At 39.9% G+C, this 27713-nt stretch overlaps 1 protein-coding gene across 1 annotated transcript in view; it reads left to right on the forward strand.

Annotated features, from left to right (window-relative positions):
- The window catches only part of Hormad2 (HORMA domain containing 2), a 75179-nt gene extending 52100 nt beyond the window's left edge, over positions 1-23079 (forward strand). The window contains exon 10 of the mRNA XM_036200144.1: positions 22975-23079. Within this exon, the coding sequence (XP_036056037.1) occupies positions 22975-23079 (105 nt within the window). The remainder of the gene's footprint in view (positions 1-22974) is intronic.
- The last annotated feature ends 4634 nt before the right edge of the window (positions 23080-27713 follow it).

Here is a 27713-nt window from a genome sequence, read left to right on the forward strand (position 1 = left end):
TCTATATTTACTTCTAATAATTTTTTTGGTTTTTTGGTTGTGTTTTGTTTTGTTTTTGTTTTTGTTTTTGTTTTGTTTTTGTTTTTGTTTTGAGAAAGGGTTTCTCTGTTTAGCTCTGGCTGTCCTGGAACTCACTCTGTAGACCAGACTGGCCTCGAACTCACAGAGATCTATCTGCCTGCCTCTGCCTCACAAATGCTGAGGTTAAAGATTTGTGCCACAACCGCCCATCTTAATTTGATTTTTTAAAAATATTTGACTCCTTAAGCTAGCTGAATATTTTTTCTAGTAGGAAGACTTTTCTCACTGTATTGATACCACTCGAACAGTCTGCTCTGCCCTGCTAAAACTAATGTCACATTCTTAGATACAAGTAGATGTGTTACAGTTGGTATTCTATGTCACTCATAAATCTACTCTTGTAACACTGTTATCATGCTCTAATTCTCACTTTGTGGTTTGTTTTGGTATCTGGAAATTGAACTCTTTCCTTTATAATTCCCCTCTTAAATGTTTTTATGGTAATTTTCTCTTCTGTATGGCTATTAGAATCCATGGAACAAGTTTCAACATGCACATTATTGGAATTTTTGTCAGAGTTATGTTAATATGATAATTAATTTTGGGAACAATTGTTTCTACAATAATCTTGCTGTCTTAAGGAAGCATATTTATTAGTGTCTGTATCTCTGCTATCACTGTGATCCCTAGGAAGCTCTGTGCGTATGTAGTACTTGGATGGCCTCTACAGAGCAGCTCTTTGCAGAACTATAGCTTCTGGCCTTCTTTGACTTGTGACGTAGCACTGCAGTCTGCCAGTGTGCTCACCAGTGTCTTCTGTGTTCATGTCCCTCCATGTCCCCTCTTTTAAGCACACATATGATCATCTATGCCCACCTGGGTAATTAAGACTGATCTCCTCATCTCAAGATTGTTAGCATCTTGGTGGTGTTTCCCTTTCCCATGTAAGAGAGCAGTTACATGTTGTAGGCTTTAGGACACAGACACCTTTTGGGGCCCAATTTTTAGCCTGCCAAGGGGTACAGTATGGCTGGAGAGTCTTGAGTCAGTGAGAGTGATTGCAGCTGTTGGTCACAGATGACTTGCACATGTGAGGTGCCGCTTCCCAGGAGCTCTATGTGTGCCATTCCATTTACTCATTACAAGAATGCTGTGCAGGCCACTTTTGATGGCAGAGAAATGATGATGAACAGAAATTTAAGAGTCATAAGGAAAAACTGGGTTCCAAAGAAGAGCTACTGGTAAGTCCATTTCATCTGTGTTTAGGTCACAGTAAACTGTGCTCAAGAAAGGGCTAATCCCAACTAGAAGCCCAGGAGCCTTACAGAGAGTCCTGATGACCTCTCCTAAAATTTCCTACCTTCGTTTCCTCCTTTGGGTTGAAGAAGTAAGTTGTGAAGAACAATGAATTTGGTATCAGGAGATCTGGATTATACTTACTAAATGTGTGAACTGGGTAGGCCATGTAATTCCTCTGATCTTCAGTCTCCACATCTGTAAAAAAGGAATGTTCTAGTTTTCTTTCTGTTGCTGTGGTGAACACCATAACCAAAAGCAACTTGGAGAGAAAAGGATTTATTTCAGCTTACAGGTTACAATCCAGCTTACAGGTTACAATCCAGTTTACAGGTTACAATCCATCATCAAATGAAGCCATGGCCAGAGCTGGAGGCAGGAACTGAATCAGATACCATGGAGGAATGCTGCCTACTAGCTTGCTTCCTCTGGCTTACATAACTACTTTTTTCTTTTTAGATTTATTTATTTGTACTCAATGTGTAAAGATGTTTGGGCCTGTATGTATGTCTGTGCATCATGTGTGTGCAGTACTCAGAGAGTTCAGAAGAGGGCATCAGATCTCCTGAAACTGAAGTTATAGATGGTTGTGAGTCATGTGGATGCTGGGAATCAAACCCAGGTACTCTGGAAGAGCAGCCAGTGCTCTTAACCACTGAGCCCACAACTAGTTTTCTTATATAGCTAAAGCTCACCATCCTAGAGATGGTACTTCCCATAGGCTGGGCATTCCTACTTCAATTAGCAATTAAGAAGATGCCCCCACAGACATGCATACAGGCCAGTCTTAAGGAGATAATTTTGAAAATCGAGGTTCCCTTTTCACAGGTGACTCTTCATTTGCATCAAGTTGAAAAACAAAAACAAAAACAAACAAACAAACAAAAAAAAACAACCAAAAAAACAGCACAAGGAATAAGGATGTGAACAAAGGGGAACACTTAGTGCAAACTGGTATAGCCACTATGGAAACCAGTGTGGAGTTTCCTCAAAAAGCTAGAAATGGATCTACCCCATGATTCAGCTATACCACTCTTAGGCCTACCCCCAAAAGGACTCTATATCCTACTATAGAGATACTAGCTCATCCATGTTCATTGCTGCTGTATTCACAGTAACCAGGGAATGGAAACAGGAGGGAATATGAAGAAAGATAACTAACACTAAAAACTTTTGAAACAAAGCATAAGGAAACCTACTACTGTAGCTGAAGTTTTCCTGGTCTTGTCCAGCTCCCACAGCCCTGCAGCTGCTTGTACCCAAGTGAACACACAGAGGCTTATATTAATTAAAACTGCTCAGCCATTAGCTCAGGCTAACTATTGACTAGCTCTTACACTTAAATTAACTCATAATCCTTATTTCTGTTTAGCCACATGGCTTGGTACCTTTTCTCAGTTCTGCCTTCACAACTTGTTTCCTCTGTGTCTGGCTAACAACTCCTGACTCAGCCTTCCTGTTCCTAGAATTCTCCTCTCTGCTTATCCCAACTATACTATACTTCCTGCCTGCCTACTGGCCAATCAGCATTTTATTTATCAACCAAATCAGAGCAACACACATTCATAGCATACAGAACGACATTCTCATCATACTACTGTAGATGCTTCCTAAAATATACACATACACACATATAAAAAGATTTAAAACTAATGAATGGGGTAAATGTGGCACATTTACACAATGGAATTTTTAAATTTGTACTTAAATTTATATAATATATTTTGATTATATTATCTTCCCTTCCTCAACTCCTCTGAGATCCTCCACCCAACTTCATGTTCTCATTCTTTAAAAGCACACACACACACACACACACACACACACACACACACACACACACACAAAGACACTGGCAGGGTGTGGTGCCATTGGAGAAAACTAATTTTCCCTTTGCCAACAGGTATCAGTTACAAGTTGCTGCTGCTTCTTCGGCTGCTGCTGCTTCCTCTCCTCCTCCTCCTCCTCCTCCTCCTCCTCCTCCTCCTCCTTCTTCTTCTTCTTCTTTTGGTTTTTTGAGACAGGGTTTCTTTGTGTAGCTTTGTGCCTTTCCTGGATTTCACTCTGTAGACCAGGCTGGCTTCGAATTCACAAAGATCCACCTGCCTCTGTCACCCGAGTGCTGGGATTAAAGGCGTGCACCACCATCCGCCTTTTTTTTTTTTTTTTTTTTTTTTTTTTGGTTTTTTGAGACAGGGTTTCTCTGTGAAATAGTCCTGGCTATCCTGGAACTCACTCTGTAGACCAGGCTGGCCTCGAACTCACAGAGATCCACATGCCTCTGCCTTCCAAGTGCTGGGATTAAAGGCATGCACCACCACTGCCCAGGCAAGTAGCTTCTTGGTTAACCAAGGTGGGACTTTGTGTTCACTTCTCCTTCTCAGTGCTGGAGTTTTACACAATGGAATTTTATTTGGCTGTTAAAAATGAAATCACAAAATTCACAGGTAGATAGAGATGAAAATCACCATTCTTACTAAGGTAATTCAGACCCAGAAAGACAAATATTGAATGACCATTTGTGGATGTTAGCTTTGAATCTTCAAATATGTGCATTTCATCTGGAATACTCACAGAAGTCAGGAAACTAGTAAGGAGACATGGGAGGCTGCTAAGGGAGAGGGTTAGAATATAAGTTGGGGGGCAGTTTCTAGGGGAGGGGAGATAGACTACAATGATATAAAGGGAAATAATGGAACAGGAAAGGCTAAATATGGTGGGGTGGGAGGACAAGGTAGAGGAAGGAATATGGGTAAAGATTAACACTTAAGACTTTTTAAAAATCATAAGGAAACCTACTACTGTAGATGCTTCCTAAGACTTACACACACACACACACACACACACACACACACACACACACACACACATATAAAGACTTATACATACACACATATATATAAAGACTTATACATACACACATATAAAAACAGTTAAAATAGAGTTACTCTATGACAGGGCAATAATGCCCCTACTAGATACCACAGGCTAACAAAAAGCCCCATGCCAGAAGTAAGTTTCCTCTTTTAGAGTTGTTAAGAGTGTTCCACTTTTGTAGTTGTTGGCCAACAAGGGCCCATAGACTCCCAAGCATTACAGGTGCTCTTGGTTACCTTCTAGAACTTGATGGTAAGGTAAAGCCCAGTTGCTGAAGACACTGTGTTCTTGTGCCATAGATCATGGAGAAGTCAAGCTGGTACTAACCTGAGATTTTCATCCATGTTGGCTAGCTTTCATTGTGCTGGAAGGTACTATATGTTCTACTGGAGGAGAAAAGGGAACATTAGGCTTACTCAGCTGTTGTGGCCTAGAGAGACATGCCCATTGGTACAATAAATGACCTGAATGTCATGAATGTCAAGGGAATAGCCACTTTCTTCTTGGATTTAAGGCTCATTCCACAAAATGAAATCCATACCTGGCACCATTATGGTAGCTAAGATCTTGTGGCTAGACAGGTCACAGGCCCTAAGGGAGAACTTATCACCATTATTCAGCTGCATAGACATAGTATTAAACCAGCTCCTAAGGCCATATCCTTATACCCATAGATTCGTGCATATTTCAATCCTCACCAGAGAAACTTCTTGCAGTATATGACAAAAGAAACCCACCCACTAGTTAAGAATAAGAGACTGGAATGCTCAGCACTAAATGAGACATTACATCACATCCTTTACTCCCAAGGCTCAGGAATCATTGGAGAAGATGGAGTGGACAGATGTGTGGTGGTTTCGATAAGAATGGCCCCCATAGGCTCATATATATCATATTGAATGCTTAGTCACCAGGGACTGGAACTCTGGTAGAATTAGAAAAATTAGGAAGTGTGGCCTTGTTGGAGGAAGTGTGTCACTGGGAGTAGGCTTTAAAGTTTCAAAAGCCCATGGCAGGCTCAGTCTCTCTCTGCTGTCTTTGGATTGTGATGTAGAACTCTAAGCTACTTCTCCAGCACCATGTCTGCCTGTGTGCTACCATGCTCTTTGCCTTGATGATAATGGACTGAAACTGTAAGCAAGCCCCCAATTAAATACTCTCTCTCTCTCTCTTTTTTTTTTTATGAGTTGCCTTGATCATGATGTCTCTTCACAGCAATAGAACAGGATGTAAGAGTCAGAGACTATGGATGAGTACAAGGATGTTTTCTGGATATGACAGAACAGTTGCATGTGTGAACCCAAATTGTTTGTGACAGTATGCACATGTCCTGAACAAGCTGAAGCTAGACAAAATCCCAGCACCAAGAGGGATGTAAACATGAAGTCTTACCTCTAAGCTATTGACAATAGATCACTAATGGGAGAGGAAGAGTCAGTTTTCTTTAAGGGTGTGACTCCTGGTAGATTGACCACACTCCAGTACAGGGCCACACATCCAATAGCATATGGGCAGCACACATTGGACTTGATGGGTTGAAAAAAAAGAAGAAAGAAACAGGACACGGATTTGTGTGGGTAGGGAGAGGGAATTGGTCTGGGAGAAATGGGAACTAAGGGTAAAAATGATCAAAACACATTGTATCGAATTCCCAAACAACAGTTTATTAAAACCTAATTAAGAACTCAACCAATCAATAAATGATCTAATGAACAGTTCACAAAAGATGATACACAAATAGTAAATAACCATATGGTGGTGTAAGATATCTAGTTGGGGCATTGTCTCTCCCATTATAGGATTATATCATTTAAATTTATATTATATATAGGAAGCTTCCACAGTAATGGGCTACCATATGACTTTTCAAAAGCTTTATATTGGTTATCTCTCCTCATATTCCCTTCTTTACCCTGCATTCCATTCCTTCTCCGTTTAGTCCTAGTTTCCCGTTTGTTTGTTTGTTTGCTTGCTTGTTTTGTTTTTCGAGACAGGGTTTCTCTGTGTAGTGCTGGCTGTTCTGAAACTTGCTCTGTAAACCAGGTTGACCTCAAACTCAGAGCTCCTCCTGCCTCTGCCTCCTGAGTGCTGGGATTAAAGACATATACACCACCACCACCTCACAGCCTTTATTCCTAAAAATTATATTGTTTTCCCTTCCTTGAAAGATTCCCTCTTCTCCCTGGTCTCTTACTAGCTGCCTAAACTCTGTGATCATTCTCATGAAACACACATATCCCAAGCTTAACAGCTAACCTATGCCTATAAGAGAAAATATGAAATAATTTGTTTTGGAGATTCTGGGTTACTTTACTCAGGATGATTGTTTCTAGCCCCATTCACTTACCTGCAGATTTCATTTTTCTTACTAGCTGAATAATATCGTGTTGTGTCGATGTACCATGTTTTCTTTATCTCTCATCAGTTGATGGATATACAGGCTGTTACCAATTCTAGCTATATGAATAGGACAACAAAGAAGAATAAGCAAGTGTTACTGCAGTAAGATGAAGAGCCCCTTGGAAATATGATCAAGAGTAGTAGATCTTGTGGTAGATTAATTTCAACTTTTTGATAAACCTCTACACTGATTTCTATAGTGGCTGTACCAGTGTGCACTACCACCAGCAATAAATGAGTGTTCCCCTTTCTCCACACCCTTACTACCATTTGTTTATTAATCTTGGTCATTCAATGGGGAAAGATGAAATCTCAAATTAGTTTTAATTTTCATTTCCATGATGACTAATGATGTTGAACTTTTTAAATAGTGTTTTTCAGCAACTTGTGTTTTATCTGCTGAGAACTCTTTGTTTAACTCTATACCCCATTTTTTTTTTTTTTGAGCTGAGGATCGAACCCAGGGCCTTGCGCTTGCTAGGCAAGCGCTCTACTGTACCCCGTTTTTAATTAGGTTATTTGATTCCTTTTTAGTTCCTTGAACATTCTAGAGATACTAACCCTCTGTCAGATGTGTAATTGGTAAAGATTTTTTTCCCATTCTGTAGACTGATGCTTTGTGTCATGGTGCCCTTTGCTGTACAGAAGCATTTTTGTTTCATGAGATCCCATTGATTAATTATTGGCCTTAATACCTGTGGTATTTATGTCCTGTTCAAAAAGTCCTTCCTATACTGATGACTTCAAGCCTATTCCCCACTTTCTCTTCTATCAGATTCAGGATAGCCAATATTAAATTGAGGCCCTTAATCCATTTGAGTTTTTGTGTTTGGTGGTAGGTATAGGTCTGTTTTCATCTTTTCTACATGCAGCTATCCAGTTTGACCTACACCATTTGCTTGAAAGTGTTGACTTTTCTTTAGTATGTGTTTTTGGGTTCTTTGTCAAAAATCAGGTGTCCATAAGTTGTAGAATTATGTCTGGGGTTTTAATTCTATTCCACTGATCATTGTATCTGTTCTTATGTCAATATGCTGTTTTTATTACCATAGCTCTGTAGTGCAACTTGAAATCTGAGATGGTGATACTTCTAACAGTCTTTGGTGGTTAAGATTGTTTTAGCTATCCTGGATTGGTTTTGTGTGTGTGTGTGTGTGTGTGTGTGTGTGTGTGTGTGTGTGTGTTTCCATATAAAGTTTGATTTCTGTAAAGAATTGTATTGGGATGTTTATGGAGATTTGTTGGATCTGTTGATTGATATTGGTAGGATGGCCATTTTCACAATGCTAACCCTGCTGATCCATGAACATGGGAGGTCTTTCTGTCTTCTGTTGCCTTCTTCAACTTCTCTCTTCAGCATTTTAAAGTTTTATTATACAAGTCTTTAACATACTTTGTTAGAGTTATCCCAAGGTAATTTTTTATGCTATTGTGGAAGATACTGTTTCCCTGATTTCTTTCTCAGTCTATTAGTCATTTGTATATAGGAAGGTATTTTTGTATTAATTTTTTTATCTTACTACTTTTCCTGAAAATGTTTATCAGCTTTAGAAGTTTCCTGATTGAGACTTTAGGACCTTTTATGTATAAAAAAATCTTATCAGGGTTGGGGATTTAGCTCAGTGGTAGAGCGCTTGCCTAACAAGTGCAAGGCTCTGGGTTCGGTCCTCAGCTCCGGGGGAGAAAAAAAGAAAAAAAATCTTATCATCTGCAAATAAGAATACCTTTACTTCTTCCTTTCCTTTTTGTATCCCCTTGATCTCCTTCAGCTGTCTTATTGCTTTTAGCTAAAACTTGAATAATTATTGAATAGTTATGAAGGAAGTGAACATCTTTGTCTTGTTCCTGATTTTAGTCAAAAAATGCTTTGAGTTTCTCTTTAGGGTGATGTTGGCTGTGGGCTTGCTGTAAATTGCCTTTATTTTTTGTGAAGTATGCCCTTGTATCCCTAGTTCCTTCAGGAATTTTATCATAAAGGGGTGTTGGATTTTGTCAAAGGCCTTTTCTGCATCTAATAAGATGACCCTGTGGTGGTTGTCTTTCAGTCTTTTTATGTAGTGGTTTACATTTATCAATTTATGTTATGTGGAACCATTCCTGCATCTCTAGGATGAAACCTACTTGATCATGGTGGATGATCTTTTTTTTTAATGTGTTCTTAAATTCAGTTTGCAACTGTTATTGAGAATTTTTACATCTGTGTTCATAAGGGATATTGGTTTATATTTTTTTTTGGCTGGGTCTTTTCCTGGTTTTAGTATGAGGATAATAGTGGCTTTGTAAAAATAATTTTTAAATGGTCCTTCAGTTTCTAATTTTCAGAATAATTTGAGGAAGATTGGCATTAGTTCTTCTTTGAAGTTTGGTAGAATCCATCTGGCCCTGGGATTTTTGTCATTGATTACTTCTATTTTACTAGGAGAGGAGCTATAGGTATGTTAATTCTTTATTTTATTCTTATTTAACATTCTTATATATCAAGAAATCCATTCATTTCTTTTAGGTTTTGCAATTTGGTGGATTTTTTAAAGTATATTCTTATGATTCTCAGAATTTCCTTGGTGTCTGTTATACTATCTGTCTTTATATCTTTTATTGTACTGATTTGGATCCTCTTTCTGTGTCTTTTGGTTAATTTGGCTAAAAGTTTGTCAATCTTATTGATTTTCTCCAAGAATCAACTCTTCATTCCAATAATTATTTGTACTTTTTTGTTTATATTTAATTGATTTTAGTGCTGAGTTTGATGGTTTCTTTCCATTTATTCTTTTTGGATAGTATGTCTTCTTGTTTCAAGTGTGTTCATAAGGTATTAGTATGAGATCTCTGCAGTTTTTTTTGTGTTTGTTTGTTTTTAATGTAGGTACTTAGTATTGTGAACTTGCCTCTCAGAACTGTCTCCATTGTGTCACATAGGCTTGGGTGTATTTTCATTTGCATTCAATTCTAAAAAGTTTTAAATTTCCTTCTTGATTTCTGTCTTGATCCAATACTCATTCAGTAGTGTGTTTGTCAGCTTCTCAGAGTTTGTATACTCTGCTCTTCTTTTGTTGTTGATGCCCATGGTAATCAAATAAGATGTAAAGTGTAGTTTCAGTTTTCCTGTATTTGTTGAGACTTGGTTTGTGTCCTAATATATGGTAAATCTTGGAGAACATTCCATAAATAAGAAGAAATTTTATTCTTTAGAATTTCAATGGAATGTTCTGTAGATATGTTAGGTACATCTGATTTAGACATTACTTAACTCTACTATTCCTGTGTTTAGTTTTTGTCTGGATGATCTGTCTACTGGGAAGAGTTGAGTATTGAAATCACCCACTATCACTGTGTGAGGCTCAGTATGTATTTTTAGCTGTAGTAGTGTTTATTTTATGAAATTGGGTCTCCTTGTGTGATGCATGAGTGTTTAGAATTATAATATACTCTTTTTTGGGGGAGGGGGCTCAAGACAGGGTTTCTGTGTAGTTTTGGTGTCTGACCTGGATCTTGCTTTGTAGACCAGGCTGGCCTCAAACTCACAGAGATCTGCCTGGCTCTGCCTCCCAAGGGCTGGGATTAAAGGCGTACGTGAACCACTGCCACCTGGTTTATAATATCCTCTTGGTGGATTTTTCCTTTAATGTGTATGTAGTGTCTTTCCCTATCTCTTCTGATTAGTTTTGGTTTGAAATCTATTTTTTTTCAGCTATTAAAATACCTAAAACTTGCTTCTTGGTTCTATTTACTTATAATATCCTTCCCCATCTTTTTACCCTAAGGTGATATCTGTCCTTGATGGGGAGGTATGTTTCTTGGATGGAGCAAAGAGTTGAATCCTGTTTTCTGTGTCTTTTTATTAGGGAATTGAGATGGTTATTATTGAGAGTTAATATTGAGCAGTGTTGATTAATTCCTGTCATTTTTGCTGTGGTGGTGTGTTTGCACCCTTCTCTGTTTTGTGATTATTTATTATTTGTGTCCTCTTAGGAGTATTAACCTTTTATTTTCCTTCTAGTGCCTTCAGTAGAATTTGATTCGTGGACAGAAATTACTTAAATTTGTTTTTAATCATGAAATTTATTTTCTTCTCCATCAATTGTTTTGGGACATTTAGCTGGGTATAATAGTCTGGACTGTCATCTGTGGTCTTTCAGAACTCATAAAACATCTGTCTAGGCCCCTTTGGTGTTCAGAGTCTCTACTGGAAAGTCAAGTGTTATTCTAATGGGCCTATCTTTATATGTGACTTGCTGTTTTTCCCTTGCAGCTTTAAAATCTTTTCTTCTGTATATTTAGTGTTTGGTTTATTATGTGTTGTGAGGCATTTAATTTCTGGTTCTGTTTGGTGTTCTCTATACCTCTTGTACCTTACTGAGTGTCTCTTTAGATTGGGGAAATTTTCTTCTATGCTTTTATTTAAATTTTTTGTGCTTTTGACCTAGTTTTCTTCTTCCTCTATTATCTACAGGTTTAGTCTTTTCCTATCCTGGCTTTTTATTTTTAGGTTTAACATATCTTTGACTGAGATATTTAGTTCTTCTCCTTTATCTTCAAGACCTGAAATGCTCTCTTCCATGACTTTTAATCTGTTAGTGAGGCTTCCCTGTGAGGTTTTTTGTTGGCTTCCTGAGGTTTTCATTTTGAGTTTTACTTCAGTTTGTCCTTTAGATGATTCTATTTCTTTGTTGAATTCTACTTTCATGTATTGAGTTATTTTCATCATTTCATTTTCATGGTCTTCATTAAGACATTTGTTCGTCATATTGTTAAGGTCCTTGAACATACTCATAATTGATATTTTAAAGTCTTGTCTTGTCAGCTAAATTGCTTTTACTGGGGCCTGTTATAATAGGGTTGCTATCTTTTGCTGGAGGCATATTGTCTTGATTATTTATGTTTGTGTTTTTATGCTAGGATCTAGGCATCTGGAATTATGATGTTTGAGGTGTTTCTTGGTGTAGATTTATCTTACTTTTGATGAGTGGGTGGCCTTTGATGGGTAGATTTCTATCTTTGGTTGCTGTTGCCCCAATCAGGGTCCCAGTCAAGTGTAACAGCTATGGGGGGGTCCCTGAGTCCCAGCCAAGTATGGCAGCTGAGAACTCTGTTAGACAGAGCAGTTCTGCAGGTTCACAGGGAGTCACAAAGGAATGGGGATAGCTAGAAAGAAAGGCTGAAAGGGGCAGCAAGGAAGAACTAGGGGAATCCTGGCTCCACACCAAGAGTCTGAGTCACAAGGGGATGGAGGTAGGCAGGGAGAGGGGCCCAGGCAATCAGGCATCAGCAGGTCTGAGTAGAGACCAGAGTGGAGGAGGGGAAGGAGGATAATAAAGCCAAGGATGGGACTCTGGGTCCCTTGCAGGGAGCCATTCTGTGGATTGATGGGAAGTCACAAAGCAATGGAGGTGGGCTAGAAAGCAAGGCTGAAGGGGTGGCAGGGAAATACGAGGGGGGCCTGTGTCAGCACCAAGAGGCTGAGTGAGTTCCAGAGGGATGGAAGTGGACTGAAAGTGAAATATCTTAAAACTATCTGAGTCCTAAGTCACTTGAACATTATTTTCACAAGTCTTTTTTTGTTTGTTTGTTTGTTTTTTTGAGACAGGGTTTCTCTGTGTAGCTTTGGAGCCTGTCCTGGAACTCAATCTGTAGACCAGGCCCTGAACTCACAGAGATCCGCCTGCCTCTGCCTCCCGAGTGCTGGGATTAAAAGCGTGCGCCGTCACCACCAATGCCTGGCATATTTTTACAAGTCTTTTATTGCCTCCTTTTTCTGTATTCTCTTGTAATTCTGGACAGGGCCATAAGCCATAGCTCTCAGGTGACCATGCAGTCATTAACGTGGGTATTTAAAATGCATTTTTGTACTAGTATATTTTCAGCATAATAGCAGATTTGTCGTAACTCCATGATCAATCTGCATAGTTGGCAGAGACAGGCATATCTCTGTGAGTTAGAGGCCAGCCAGATGGCAAGTTCTAGTCAAGGCTACGTGGTGAGAGGAAGAGGAGGAAGAGGAGGGAAATCTGTAAATCCACTTTGTCTCTTTCCTTTGAAATGTCAGAAAGCAATGTCCCTTCCTTTGTCCAGAACACTTGGTTCAGTGTGTGCTCCTGGTGCAGTCTTCTCTACCCTTGTTTCACTTTCATGGGTGTTTTTCTTCTGGATAGCTCATCTCCCACTCAGAATCTTGAAAATGCATTCAGTTTTCCCCGCCCATCCTAATGACTCTATTCCCAGCCCCCAGCCCCTTAGCTTCCTCTGTCTCTCATCTTGGTCAGTAGCGTTACCAGACTCTCGCTACTTTGGCCTTCTGATCATCCTTTGCTTTTCCATCCCTGTGCTGGGTCCAGTGACCAGGGCTTGAGTCAAGGCTCTTGTTCTCATCGTGGCCTTCTAGCCCACAGGACTCCCTAATAACCTCACTACCATCCTTGCTCTTGTCAGACGGCTTCTCCTTTAAGTGGTGCCATTACTTCTCAGCTCAGCCTCCCTGTCACCCTTCACACTGCTGCCGGATGTCTGTCTGAAACAGATGAACTTTGGGAACCTTTGGTTCTACAGCAGTCAAGGGTAAAGTCCACACTCGGGAGAGTGATGGTCTCAGTCCATCGCCCCGCCTCTTCCTGTGCTTGTGTTCCTCTTTCTAGATTCTTCTCTGCAGCCCTTTCCTATGCCATTTGCCTGGTGAGTGTCTGTCTGTCATTCTTAGTTCAAGCTCCACTGCTAGGAAGCCTTGATATGTCTCCAGAAGAAAAGTGGTTGAGATCTTTTGGGAACTCTTACTGGGCCTTAAACATGGCTGTCATCTCCTCCATTCTGTCTGTTTCCCTGTGAGGATCTCTTTAAGGGCAGAGTGCATTTTGATCACCTTTGCTCTGTAGTACTTAGCACAGTGTCTGCAACAGAAAGGTGCTCAGAAAGTATTTGTCACCTTCAGTCAATATAAAACTTTATTTATTTAGACAGGGTCTCACTGTGGAACCTTAGCTGGGCTGCATCTAGTTCTGTAGGCCCTGGCTTTGAAGTCACAGATACCGGCCTCTCTTAGGCACTGGAGTTCTGGAATTAAAGACATAACACCACCACACCTGACTTCATTGTGAGACTTTTACCTTAGGGAACGTGAAAAGGTAATTGAGATAATAGCTTCTTGAGGTAAGTGGAATTATCAAGTTACAACCCTATGAAGAACACACATTTATCTCCAAAATAAAACTAGTCATGGTTCAGAACCCTTCTTATAATAGAATATAAAGAGATTAAGCAAATGAACAAACCTTTCATAAGGCCCAGTGAACACATCAGCATTTCCATAGCTCCCCTGAAGTTGGAGATAAGTGTTCTTTGTAAGTATTTGCCTTGTTACTGTTCATTCACTATAATGTTAACATGACCTACATTTATGCTAATATCATTTATTTTTAAATTGCTGTTAATCCTTTCATGATGCCAAAAAAGATATATGGGAGAAGAATCAAACTGATATCAATGCTACAACTTCCTTATAGGAGCACAGACTCTGGACTATAGAATTCCTCGACTTGGGAAATAAGAGAATCCAGAGTTAAGGCTTGGTTATGAATTCACATCAGAGAAATCACATTTTATAGAAAAAGCATTTTGCCAAATCTGACCTGAAAAATAAGTTTGGAGTAAACAAAATTCATTGCACTCTCATCCAAGGCACGTAAAGTACTCAGTGTATTTCCCGGATGCCTAAGGCAGCCCATCCCTTGGTTCCCTGTGCAGGTCTACCTCCTGATGCAAGGTAACTACTGTGGCCTGAACTGCTCACTCTTGCTATATGGAAATACATGGTTTTCTTTCCAAAGCCTGAGAGACCTGGCTTCCAGCTGGCTGACACCTGGAGATTATCTGATAAGTTAATTTATACTAACATCATATTGAGTAATAATTGGAGGATATATAAAACCTAGCCCTGTGAGCTGCTCTAATAGAGGGACATTTCTCACTGTCCCATATACTTTTTGTCTTTTTTTTTTTTTTTTTATCTCCTTGTCTTTTACAACTCAGCAACCTTAAATCTGCTGAATTCTGTCACAGGTGACCTCTCCTTGGTCTCTACCACCTTGAGTCTGGCAAACTACTCCCCATTCTTTAAGACACAAATCAATACCTTTCCTATGTTTTTCATATTCCCCAGGCTCTTGACTTTCATAAAGTTTTGTGTACTTGTTTCAGTTTTAGGTATTTATTCACTTTTCAGTTGACTTCTACTTCTACAAATTCAGTGGACCCAACTCAAGTGAACAGACATCAGTCCCGACCATCCTTTACCCATCAGCAACACTTGATACTGGTGACCACCACTTTTTTATTTTCTCCATTTCCTTTTTTTTTAATCGCTGCTTTCCTCAGGATTTCTTGACATAACAGTCTGCTAGTATTTTATCTGTCTTTTTTTCTCTCTCAGTCTTGTTCATTGGCTTCTCTTACCAGCTAATCTCTAAATGTTAGAATTCCTTAAGGCTGTGTCCTGGCCTCTTTCCCTTCTCACGCTCTGCTCTCCTAATTAGCAAACACTTCCACACCCAGGGCCTTAATTATTCAGGCAGCTGATTCTCAGATTTACATCTCTAACCCAGAGTTTTCTCCTGATACTCAGATGTCTGCTTACATCTGTTCAGTATGTTCCTGTGGAAATTTTGCAGGTACTCTGTCTACACTCAAAATGCCCGTTGTTCTTTAGCGAAGAGAATAGCACCTTCATTTACACATTAGACAAACTAGAAACCAGGAGTTATTACTGATGTTCCTAATCTCTTTCACCATCATTTGCAGTTGGCCAATCTTCTGACTCTAACTTCTAAATATTTCTCTCATATTTGACTTCTGTACATCTCCATGGCCACTCAAGTTATCACCTGACCACAACTATATGCAGACCCATCATCTTGCACCCACTTTATCCCTGTACTACATTTCTACATTGCAGACATTGTGCTGTTTGAAGATTCATTCATTCTTAAGTCTCTTCTACATGCAGGGCACCTCCTAGATGTTGCTGATACAAATGTGACCAAAACTGCATGTTCCTAATCTTCTAGAATTCTATAGATTATATGATTGGGAACCTAACTTGATTGGGATTAGGATTGTATAAATAAAGCAAACTATTTTTTTAAATTTATTTATTTATTATGTATACAGTATTCTAACTGCCTACACACCAGAAGAGGGCGCCAGATCTCACTATAGATGGTTGTGAGCCACAATGTGGTTGGTGGGAATTGAACTCAGGACCTCTGGAAGAACAGCCAGTGCTCTTAACTGCTGAGCCATCTCTCCAGCCTGCAAACTATTTTTCTTTTGCTCTCTCACTTCAATCAACACAAAAGATTTTTTCCCCGCCCTTGGTGTATGTGTGTACATTGTATGTATATATGTGTTCATATGTGTGCTCTCTCTGGGCCAATTTGTCCTTTGGGGATTGTAGTGTTAACAGACTAGGTGAAGGAGGCTGTTACAGCCTACCTCCTTGTTCAGTCTTCTTGATGTCTCTATGCAGCTTCCAGATATGAGACAGGCCATTGAAATGAGGAGAATATCTACTTACTATGAGGAAAAAGTAGGTCAGAGAAAGAGAGAAGATTTGAGTTTCTATGACATGACTTGAGGCAGGAATTAGGAGCTATAGACTGTAGAAACTAAATATATGTCTATAAGAATATCACAGGATGGGCAAAATTTCTTTGGTGAAGTAATTTTTCATCAGAGTCAGAATCTACAAGTGAAGATACAAGAAAAACAGTATTTTAGGCAGAAGTATCACATGCAAAGGACTAGAGTCAGAAAGGGAGCAGGGTATGAGATCAAAGCACAAGGTTGACCCAAGAAGTCATAACTAATTAGGAGATACTCAAGGAGTCCAGTAAACACTCACCTGGCCTACCAAAGTGAGTAGAACTGTGAGCATTTTCCTGAGAAACAGTAGTTGTGAATAAGCATTACTGCCAAGCAAACAGCCAAGACTGTAGTGATGCCATTGGAAATTATTAAGCCAAAAAGTAATGTAACCAGATTGCACAACCCACGAAACAGGGATTTTTATCTCTTTTGTTCACTTAGATTTGTGTCCTACACAGTAATTGCTGAAAGTATATAGCATTGTATTATATTGTAATCATATCCTTAATGACTCTTCACAAAGCTCAATACTGAAAAACTGATTTTGAGTATTTTCTTTATATTACTAGATATATTATCCTAGTACCTGGCTAAAAAAATCAGTTTCAAGGGCTGGGAGATGTCTCATTCAGCATAAGCTTTGCCATGCAAACATAGGAACCTTAATCTAATCCTTAGAACCCACTTGTTAAATAAATAAATAAATAAAATAATCATACATAGTGTATGTGTGCCTATAATCCCAGGACTCAGAAGGCAGAGACGGCAGATCTGTAGGCCTTGCTGGCCAGCTAGCCTAGCCTAATCAACAAGCTTCAGGTCAGTAAGAGACCATACCTCAGGAAAAAAAAAAAAGAAAAAAGAACAATGTGGATGACACATACACACACATACATGTGTACCTGCAAAACCACAAATGTGCACACAACTCAGTTGATCAATTTCAGTATTGCATGCATTCATTCTGTTCAGGCAATAATTGAAGTGCTCCTGCTCGAGGCTTGGAAGTGAGTGCAAAGATGACTAAAATTGTTTCTCACCACAAGGAGTTTGTACTGGGGGGAAGGCTGGTAAGGACTGGTAATTCCTTGTAGGAAGTACTACAAAGGAGTAAGAGTACAATACAGCTGTAGGGATAACAAGGAAGGCCAGCAGGCCGTAGAAACTGTGGGGCTGCCATGTACCAGATGAAAGGAAGAGGAAATAATGGGGCTGAGCAATAAATGCGGAGTCTGGAGGGGAAGAAAGGGGCACATTTGGAGATCTGCAAGAGGATAAATAATGTGAGGGCAAGATGAAGCTGTCAAGAGGGGCCAGGATAGGCAAACACTGAGCTTCATCCTGATGAGTCAGGACTCACTATGGAGTGAATAATGAGACAGAGGAATGTGTAATCAGATTTGGTGTATACAACACTGTTTATACTAAAGACTGAGGAGTAGGTTGGATAAACAGTAACTGTAAATGGGAAGAAATGATATTGGCATGCACTAAAGTAGATATAGTAGAAAAACACAGATGCTGCTGGGCGTGGTGGCGCACGCCTGTAATCCCAACACTCGGGAGGCAGAGGCAGGCGGGTCTCTGTGAGTTCGAGGCCAGCCTGGTCTACAAAGTGATGAGATTCAGGACAGGCACAAAGCTACACAGGGAAACCCTGTCTCCTGGGGGGTGGGAGGGGGAGGAAGGAAGAGAAAGAAAAGAAAGAGAAAAAAGAAAAACACAGATGGGTTTAAATTTTTTTCATACAATATATTCTGATCATGCTTTCCCTTTCCCTCATCCTCCCCACTTCTCCACCCATCCAACTCCACAAGTCTTTCTTTCTCTCTTTAGAAAACAAACAAGTAAACAAAAACAAACAAACCAAAAAACAAAGAAACACACAAATACACATAAAAAACTACAGAAACACAAAATCAGAAACCATAATATACAAGCAAAAGACTAATAAGACAAAAAGAAGCTCAAACAAAGCAAAATGAGATAGTCTGTAACAGTGCCACTGGGTTGTTGTTGGGTTGTTGTGGTTGGTTGGTTTTGGCCACATGGATGGATCTGAGCACTATTGAGATGAAATCGATAGCACTGAATGGTGTTGGAGTGAGAGTGACAAGGCGGCCATGGGCGAGTCACTGATTTTTTACTTTTTTTTGAGATTAGAATATGATTACATCTGTAGGTTCCCCATCATGATCTTGATGCCCCTTGCTCATAGACGCCTCGCACAGCCTCGAGGCAGTGGGGAGCAGCTTTGACCTGCCTCCTCCAAATGGGCTAGGCTCTGCTATTCCTCATGGGAGGCCTTACCTTCTTGTAGGAGGGAGTGGGGGGGGGGGGGGGGGCTAGAGAGGTGGGAGGAGGGAAGAGGGGGACTGTGATTGATATGTAAAATGAATGAAAATTTCTCCTTTTAAAAATAGTTTATTTTTTAAAGTATTTACTTATTTATTTATTTACACACAAGAGGGCGCCAGATCTCATTACAGGTGGTTGTGAGCCACCATGTGGGTGCTGGGAATTGAACTCAGGACCTCTGGAAGAGCAGTTGGTGCTCTTAACCTCTGAGCCATCTCTCCAGCCCTCGTTTATTTTTTTAATTACACTCATGATATCAATTACATTTGTGGTATTCATTGGTTATATTTGCAGTTTTCATTTAATAATTATATTTATGATATTAATTAATTACATTAATTATATTGGTTTATTACATTCATGATATTATGTCCTGATACTACTGTCCATTTGTGGGACTTTTCTATCATACAAAACAGAAATTCTGTACTTAGTAAATCATTGCTCTATATTCCTTTCTTCTCTAGCTTGAGTTAACCTCTAATCTTTCTGTCTCTATGAATTTATATATTCTGTATATTTCATGTAACACAATTCTGTAGTATTTTCCTTTTTTAAAAAATGTAGAAACATTTTATGTACAAGTGGTACAACTGCAGGAGAAATAATACACAGATATCCCGAACATAAAAACAGGTTATAATTTAAAAGTCCAGGGTTATTTTAAACAATAAAATATTTTCTCTGTAGAAAATAGTATAAATGGTAACATTTCCCAATAAGTCCTTTTAAGCCAAATGATAGCTGAATTATACATATAAATATTGATTAGATTCTGGGATACAGAAGAAACCTATCTTCATCTGTTCAGAGAGCTATGTTTTACTTAAGTTGTGTAAGTGAGGTTCCTATTCATCTTCCCCTTCACTGTTTGATTTACAGCAGACATTTTTCTATAGGCTAATCCATATTCTAAAAAGATTTTAGCCTCCCCTCCTGAAAGTACGGCCAGCATTTTCTTTCATCAGCTTGATACAGTACAAATTCTTATCCTAATAGTGAAATGTTTCTTAAAAATAGTGAAAATTTCTTGAAAAAAAAAAAAAGGAATATGATTACATCATTTCCCCCCTTTCTTCCCTCCAAACATTTTCATGCTCTATCCCTCCTTTTCTCTCTTTCAAATTTATGGTCTCTTTTTCTTTAATTGCCAGTGTGTGTGTGTGTGTGTGTGTGTGTGTGTGTGTGTGTGTGTGTGTGTTTCCTAAATATATAACTACAGCCTGCTCAGTCTATGTAATGTTATTTGTATGCGTGTTTTTAGGGTTGACTATTTGATATTGGATAACCAGTTGGTGTGTTCTTTCCTAGGGAAGACTATTTCTCCCACTCAGTATCCCTTAGTCGCCTGTAGTTCCTTGCCTAGTTGAGGCCTCATGAGCTTTCCTCCAATCTCAGACTTTTAACTTGAATACCTTAGGTGAGAACAAAGATTGGGAGAAGGCCAGAGAAGCAGGTGATGAATTCAAATCTAAGACAGAGTACAGTTAGTTGAGTTTTCTTTGGAATGATTGTTGGATACTCATGCAAATGTGAGGTTCAGAAGAGATCTACATTGAACACATAACTGTTGAGGCTCTTTGCTTATGAAATGGAATTGATTCCCAGGAGAGGGTAGAGTCCTAGGGGTAGGGGATAGAAAGCCAAAGAGAAACAACTGGGACAACATTCAAATAAAACGCATTTTAAGGCAATGAAGATACAGGAAATAATAACAGTCATTTACAAAGAAAGGACTTTTCACAATGCCACCCAAATACTGCCAGATCAGGTGGCTGTCCTGTCTGTGCATAAGGCAAACCTGTTCTTAGGCTTCTTAAGTGGAGAATGTTATTAAATCAACAAGGAAACTAGTTAAGTACCACACAGCAGAAAGTGTATCTTCTGAGGTTTTTTCAGTCCCATGTGAATTCTGTATTCCTTGGGTTCTCTTGGTAACTAATCATGGTAGCCTCTTAGTAATCTGAATACAAGAAACATTTCTTAATTTTTAAGTTATACTATCTTTGAGACACAGAAGTCCAAGGTGGCCTTGAGCTTACAACAGTCCTTTAGTCTTCTAAGAACTGGGGTTAGAGCTACAAGCCAACAGGCTCAGCTAAGAAACACCTTCAGAACCATATGTTTACGATAGGACAGGGCAGGGACGAGGCTCAGATGCACTACATCAACTAGCTGGAGTGATGTACACCTGAAACTCCAAAACTCGGGAGATGGAGGCGGGAGGAAGAGAAATGAAGCCATTCAGTCTCAAGCCTAGCCTGGGACTAGGGATACATGGGATATTGTGTCAAAAAAATTACATATAAGGGCTCTCCACAGAGATGTCTCAGTGAATGAGAGTATTTTCTGCTCTTGTAGAGAACAGAATTTGGTTCCCAGCATCCACATTGTGGCTCACAGATGTCTCTTACTCTAGTTCTAGGGTATTGAACTCCTTCAGTCTCCTTGGGCACCAGGCATACATGTGCTATACACACATACATGCAGGCAAACACTCTTCCACATAAAAACAAATATTTTTTATTAGACACATATGCATTAGAAATCATTTGATCGCATCTAATGTTTAGAGATGATATGTCTGGTCTACCTGATTGCTTGCTAGTTGGCTTTTGGCACCGAAGGTACAAACATAACCAGTTAGAATATGCTTTATGCAGTTGAATGTGTTGGCTTATACATTTATCTATCTGGAAGTGTCCCCTGACTGATAACATGCTTGTCTTTGAGCATACCAGTTTTCTATAACTATTGAGAATCCCCAGGTTTCACTGGTTGCCATAAAATTATACATTATTGAAGATATTTTGATTACCTCAATGAAACAAAATTGTTTATTTTAAAATAAACCATTGAAAATAAAACTCTAGTTTATTGACAGTAGAAGGAGAAGAGACTAAAGTCTGGTTAAAGCAGCAGGCAGAGTTGTCATCTGGAGCTGTCCCCCATCTTCTCTGTTTTCATATGTTCCCAGGACTGGAATGGGGAGCATATCCCAGCAGTGTTTCCAGACAAGATGAATTTTAGCAAATGCTTTTTCTTACAACCAAACTATAAGAGATTCATCTCATAGATTAAAAAGCTGGCTTTTTCTTTTGCATTTTGATGTTGCTATTTATTTTCCTTTAGAGCAAGTCATTTCAAACTTGCACACATATAAACAAATCAGTGATTTGATAAGCAGCTCTAATTTTCTTAAATTTTCACTGTTTTATTAGTCAGTGTTTTAGTGAATGTGAAGCAGACTTTGTGGTTTCTGAGATCAGAAATTCAACCCTTTTCTGAAACTAAAGGATAAATGAATGGAATGAACGCTTTACCCATTTGCAAACCCAGTTTCTGTTTCTGAACGGTCCTTAAAGGCTCTACTGATATCCTCACTATTTTGTAGTCACACCATATCAATAACAGCGTGCATCTGCTACAAAAGAAAAAAGGCTAATGTTGGAGCCTCATCTGGATATTCTGAGAAGTCTGGCTTTAAAATATTCTGCATTCCATTTTCTTTTTTTTGTTTTGTTTTGCTTTTTGAGACAGGGTTTCTCTGTAGCTTTGGAGCCTGTCCTGGAACTCGCTCTGTAGACCAGGCTGGCCTCGAACTCACAGAGATCCACCTGCCTCTGCCTCCCGAGTGCTGGGATTACAGGCGTGCACCACCACTGCCCGGCTGCATTCCATTTTCCTTCCAAAGGACCAGAAGATGTGAGGAAAACACATTATTCCTTTCTAGCAGCTGAATAATTAATATACAGTGTCCTTTATACCTTTCTGGGAACTCCAGGCATCAGGGGTTGTCTGCCAGAACATATATACACTTCCAGTTATTCATTCAGTTGAGTGGAAGTAAGTCCCAAGATCTTCACCAAAGTTAAGCCCTGCGGGGATGATGATTAGTAATAATTCACTGATCAGCTTCCCTGTAATCAATAATATATCCTTTTCTTCAGTATAAGGAGTCACTGTCCTTTTTAAGCTGTTGGTCTAAACAGTTGCAGAAGAGACAGGGCTGTGTCTCTGCTGGCTTAATAGTGACTTACATTATGTCTGCCTCTAAGTAATCAGTGCCCTAGATCTCTCTTGACCCTTACTTGCTCCTTGTTGGCCCCACACCTTGATCAACAAGCCTTCCCTCAAGAGTTGGATGTGCTGAATTCACTAGAGAGAGCCAAGAAACTGTCCCAGAAACTGGCTGCCTCCGGGGGACTTGAGCTCCTGAAACATGGAATGCCAGATTCTGATCCTGGCAGCAGGGTTATGTACCAGGCCAAACAAGCCCACAGGAGAGCAGGTTTGGATCCGTTACACATGCTTGGTCTTCCTCTTTTCTACATGTCTTGTGTAGATGTCAACTCTCTGCTGAATTATCCGTTTCTCTGGTGATTCTCACAGATTCAAAGAATGAATTGTGTACACATTGAGCCAAGTTTTGAAAGCTCCAGGAAGAAGAAGAAGATCAGTGAGCCAGTGAAAGTCTTCATCCATAACAGAAAATGAAACTTCTGTGACTTTACTACATCTGTTTGCAAAAACTTGTATGAAATGTTGTAACAGGAAAGTAAGTTCTTATCACCAAAACTTTTTTTTTAAGTTTTTGCTCAACTTTTTTTTTTATTCAGTTTACTAAGCTGCCAAGCTGTTGGGCAGGACATGGGTTCTCTTTGCCAGAAGGAAACAAGATCATCAGGGCTGCCATGGGATGGCATTACCTCACAGCCAAGTTAGAGATGAGACACACTTTGTATTTACAAAAAAACTACAGCAGTTATTTTGAAAAGAAATAAGCTGCTCTTCTTAAAGAAAAGGATTTTTCTTTAATTAAACTCTCCAGGTATCTAGACTACTGTGAAATATTCTGACTTGTTGGAACCTGTGTGTTGGAATTCTTCTATAGCTTTATTAAAACTCACACAGAATAGCATAAGATGTGTGTGGAGGTGCTTAGCCAGGTGTGATTTATATGTTGACTTCAATCACAAGGTTGATCAGCAGCATGTGGACCAGGATGCCCTCCCTGTAAAATTCCTCAGCTCTGGCCCCAGGCCCTGTTTTGTTGGCCAGTCCCAAACAGCTGACATGCCACAATTCAGGAGCCTGGTTCCTTTGTAAGACCTTTGTTGAATATTTTCCAAAAAATTCTTGAGTTTATCAGTCTGTAACTTGCAGGTGATTCTATTAGTCCCCTCCCAATTCTGGAAGAATTTTGATAGGCTTAATGATTAATGTGCTATGAATAATAAATGACATAAAGAATTATTTTATGGTTTATGTAACATGGGATTCAATAATTGAACTTAAATGGATGTTAAATATTGTGTGTGTGTGTGTGTGTGTGTGTGTGTGTGTGTGTGTGTGTGTGTGTTTTACATGCCATGGTGTATGGATGGTAATCAGAGGATAACATGTTAAAATCTGTTCTCCCCTTCCATAATGTGGGTTCTGGGGATTGAATTTAGGTCATCAGGCTTGGCAGCAAGTATCCTTATCCACCAAGGCATTCATTAGGCCTGCAAGGTATGTTTTACTCATCATATTTCACACTTGCTAGTCTTTTCACTTACATTGGTGTTTCTCCAATGTAGCGAGGCTCTTGGCACCAGGAGTGCTCATCACACAGTATGGTGTAACTGAACCTAACCAAACTGTCAAACTTCCCCATAGAAGTTGGGATCCTACGGCTTTTGACAAAGAGACTCTCTGGGCCAGATGTACCTTGGTCTGCAGAAGTCTGTGTGTTACACATGACAGAGGAAAGTCAAAGTAGCCTGCCTGTCTAGCACTGCCCTTTGCTGGACTCGCCTTTGTTTCTGAGGACTTAGGGCTTAGGATCACTGAAGCCTTGAACTGGGGTAACACACTGGGACTGTGGTGGAAGAGGCTTGGGTTTGCCCTGCCTAGCATAGTAAGTAGATTCGTGTAAGCCTGCTCTGCCACTAAAAGGAGCAGGAGGGGGGTTGGGTAATTGGGTTGTTATACCCTTGGTAGAAGTGTAGCCTGAGTCACCGTAATTTCTTTTAAGAGAGTCACATAAGGAGATTTGCTGTCTAGTAGAGGGATTAAGTTTATTTTGTGTCTCTCCAAAGGGCAGATCTAAGACAAAATCGGTAAAAGCGTCAGGAGGTCAGCTTGGAGTAAGGAAGAGCTCTGAGCTCCACAGGTTGTCGGGTTTTTAGTGGGCTGTCTCATAGGTGGCAAGCCGAAAGTCACCGTCAGCTGTGAACACACAGGAACTTCACCACATCTATAGGGGTTTCATTTCCAGAGCAAATGAGCTGTACAGAGTAATTAGTCAATCTGGATTTCAGAAGGAAACATTTTGTTTAAAAGGGGAATTTAGTTCCCAATCTATATTTACATTTATCAGAAACTTAACCTAAAATTGACAGTGATCCTTAAAGTTTAAAAACTATCTGTAGTGATCTAACTTTATCTTTTGTTTTGTTTTGTTTTTTGTTGTTTTTGTTTTTTTGTTTTTGTTTTTTCAAGACAGGGTTTCTCTGTGTAGCTTTGTGCCTTTCCTGGGACTCACTTGGTAGCCCAGGCTGGCCAAGAACTCACAGAGATCCGCCTGGCTCTCTGAGATTAAAGGCATGCACCACTACCGCCCGGCTTCTAACTTTATCTTTTAATACCCCCCATCCTCAACTAAACAGCTTATAACTGTCATTGGGTCCAGTGTGTTTCTGATGCAGCAAATGCATGAGGTAGAAGTTGCTGGGCACCTGCCCTTGGTAGGCATGCAGGGGAGGGGATCTGCAGTTATCAGGAGATCTGAGACACATGAACTCGTGAAATAGCTGGTTTCACACTGCATAGCTAGCTCATATGTGCTAGTTATCAAGGACTGAGGACATTCAATTCCATTCACTGAAAGATTTATTTAAAGAAAATAAATCCTTTAGTCTTTCATTTCTGTCCCTAGATGTCAAAAAATGAATAAATACAACTGCATCAAAAACTAGAAGAAAGGGGGGAAGGGAGGGGGAGGAAGGGAGAGGCAAACCTAGTTCCAGGGCAGGATACCTGCATGGTGCTAGGCTGGCCCTTCACTCACCCTGACTGCCTGTTCCTCAGCGCCATTACAAAGATTAGAAGATGATTGCTTGGAAACTGGGGCATTGTTAAATTAAAAATCATGTGGGGAAGTTTGACTTTGGCTGAGTGGTTTTCTCCCTTTACAGAAATTAGTCTAGCTAAAAAGAAATAGGCTGGGCTCAGCGTTGCCTCCTCCTTTGAAGCCAGGCACCAAAACCACACCTTCATTCCCCTCCTGTGGGTCCCTCTGGTGTCTAGGTTCTTTCACTCTCCAGCTCACATCTGCCAGGAAGAGGCTGGAAATGGTATCAATGTCAAAGTTGCACTGAGATAAGTTCAAACTTCTGTGGTTTTGAAAATTCTAGTAACATTAGAGCTCATTTTGAGTGTAACTCAGAATTATTGATTTATGGTTTCAAAACCAACAGTATGAGATCTTCAGTTAATTCCACAGATTCTTATAGTAAAAACAATGCTCAATTATAATGAATGTTATTTGGAAGAAAGCCCCAAGAAATAATCTAGACTTTGCAGACATGAGTGAATACCTGAGGGTATCCTCTTGGAAAGTACTGGTTTGTTTCTGTGATAATATTTTAACTGTGATTTGTGTATTGAGGTCCCTGCTGAGCTATGATATGCAATTTTCAATATCCACAGAAAACAAGGGCATCATTGTTTTGTTTTGTTTGTTGAAAACTTTCATTTTATTTTTGATGCCATGGTAAGGTTAAGTTTCTATCCAGATAGTGAGATGTGGAGAGGAGCTAAAGAGCAAAACCGTTCACATATTACCCACCTAGATGGACGTCTCTGCAGATAGGGTATTACCTTGTGGGAGGCTCAAAGATGTTGGTATCTGTTCTTTCTTGTTTTGTTTCAGTTTTGGGGTTTGTTTCTTTTTGTTATTGTTTTGTTTTGTTTCTTGTTGTTATTTTTTTTTTGAGACAGGGTCTCTCTATGTAGACCAGGTTAGCCTAGAACTCAGAGATCTGCCCGCCTCTGCTTCCCTAGTGTTGGGATTGAAGGCATGTACCCACATGCCCGCTGAGATTCCTTCTTGTAGGAGATGATGTCTTACAAGTATCCCTGATTCACTGTGTGCAAAGTCAGGGAAACTGCCCTGATACCCAACTGGGAATTGCATGGAAGATTTGCTCTAAAGATAATCCTGGGAAATCTTGTCCAGCAGTTCAGAAAATAGGCTGACCTATTCAGGGTCAGGATTTTGCTGTTATAATTCTAGTATGATATCCTTGAACCTTCAGGGAAGTCTCACTCAGTGTTGTAGATTGATCTTAGCTGGTTCCTGGTGTTCAACTGTACAAGCCCCTATCCCCAAGGAGAGAGGCAAGCCAAATGAAAGCCAGAGCCAGAAACATCTGGAAGGCACTGAAGCACAGAAGCATTCTTGGGGGGAGGGGGTCTCAGATACTTCAGGGCAGAAATCTAGTGTAAAAATGGCTTTGAAAGGTTGTTATCTTGTTCATCAACACTCTGAAAGGCTGTAGAAGCTTGGTTCCATTAGGATAAATACTGACTCCAAGATAACAATTTCCCATCTTCCTTTTAGCAAGGTAGTCAAGAAAAAGTTTGAGCTAGCCAGGCCTGATGGTACACACCTGTAATCCTAGCACTTGAAAGTCTGAGGCTGGAAGACTGAGTTTAAGGCAGTCTAACTCCATCTCAGAGAGGCGGGGGGAGAGGGGAGGAGAGGAGAGAGGAGGAGAGAAGAGAGAGAGACAGGAGAGAGAGAGGGGAGAGGAAGAAGAAAAGGAAGCAAGGAAGGACAGAGAAAGAAGAAACACGTGCCTAGGATGCTGAATCTGGACCTAGAGCTTGCAGATTCAGTTAAGCTGGCTGGTCACCATGCTCCAGGAATCTGCCTGGACCACCTCTCCGACACTGGGATTACAAGCAAGGACCACCACACTTGGCTTTTCACATTCTTGCTGGAAATACAAACTCAGGTCCTCATGCTTACTCAGCAAGCATTTTGCCTTTAAGCCATCTTCCGAAGCCCTTAAATTGCTACTTTAAGCTCTTAGCATCTCTTCTCTAGTCTTCGAGAACTATAGATCTCCACTTCTTTTTTT

The sequence above is a fragment of the Onychomys torridus genome, chromosome 10 (genome assembly GCF_903995425.1).
Source record: "Onychomys torridus chromosome 10, mOncTor1.1, whole genome shotgun sequence".
In the NCBI taxonomy this organism is placed as follows: domain Eukaryota; kingdom Metazoa; phylum Chordata; class Mammalia; order Rodentia; family Cricetidae; genus Onychomys; species Onychomys torridus.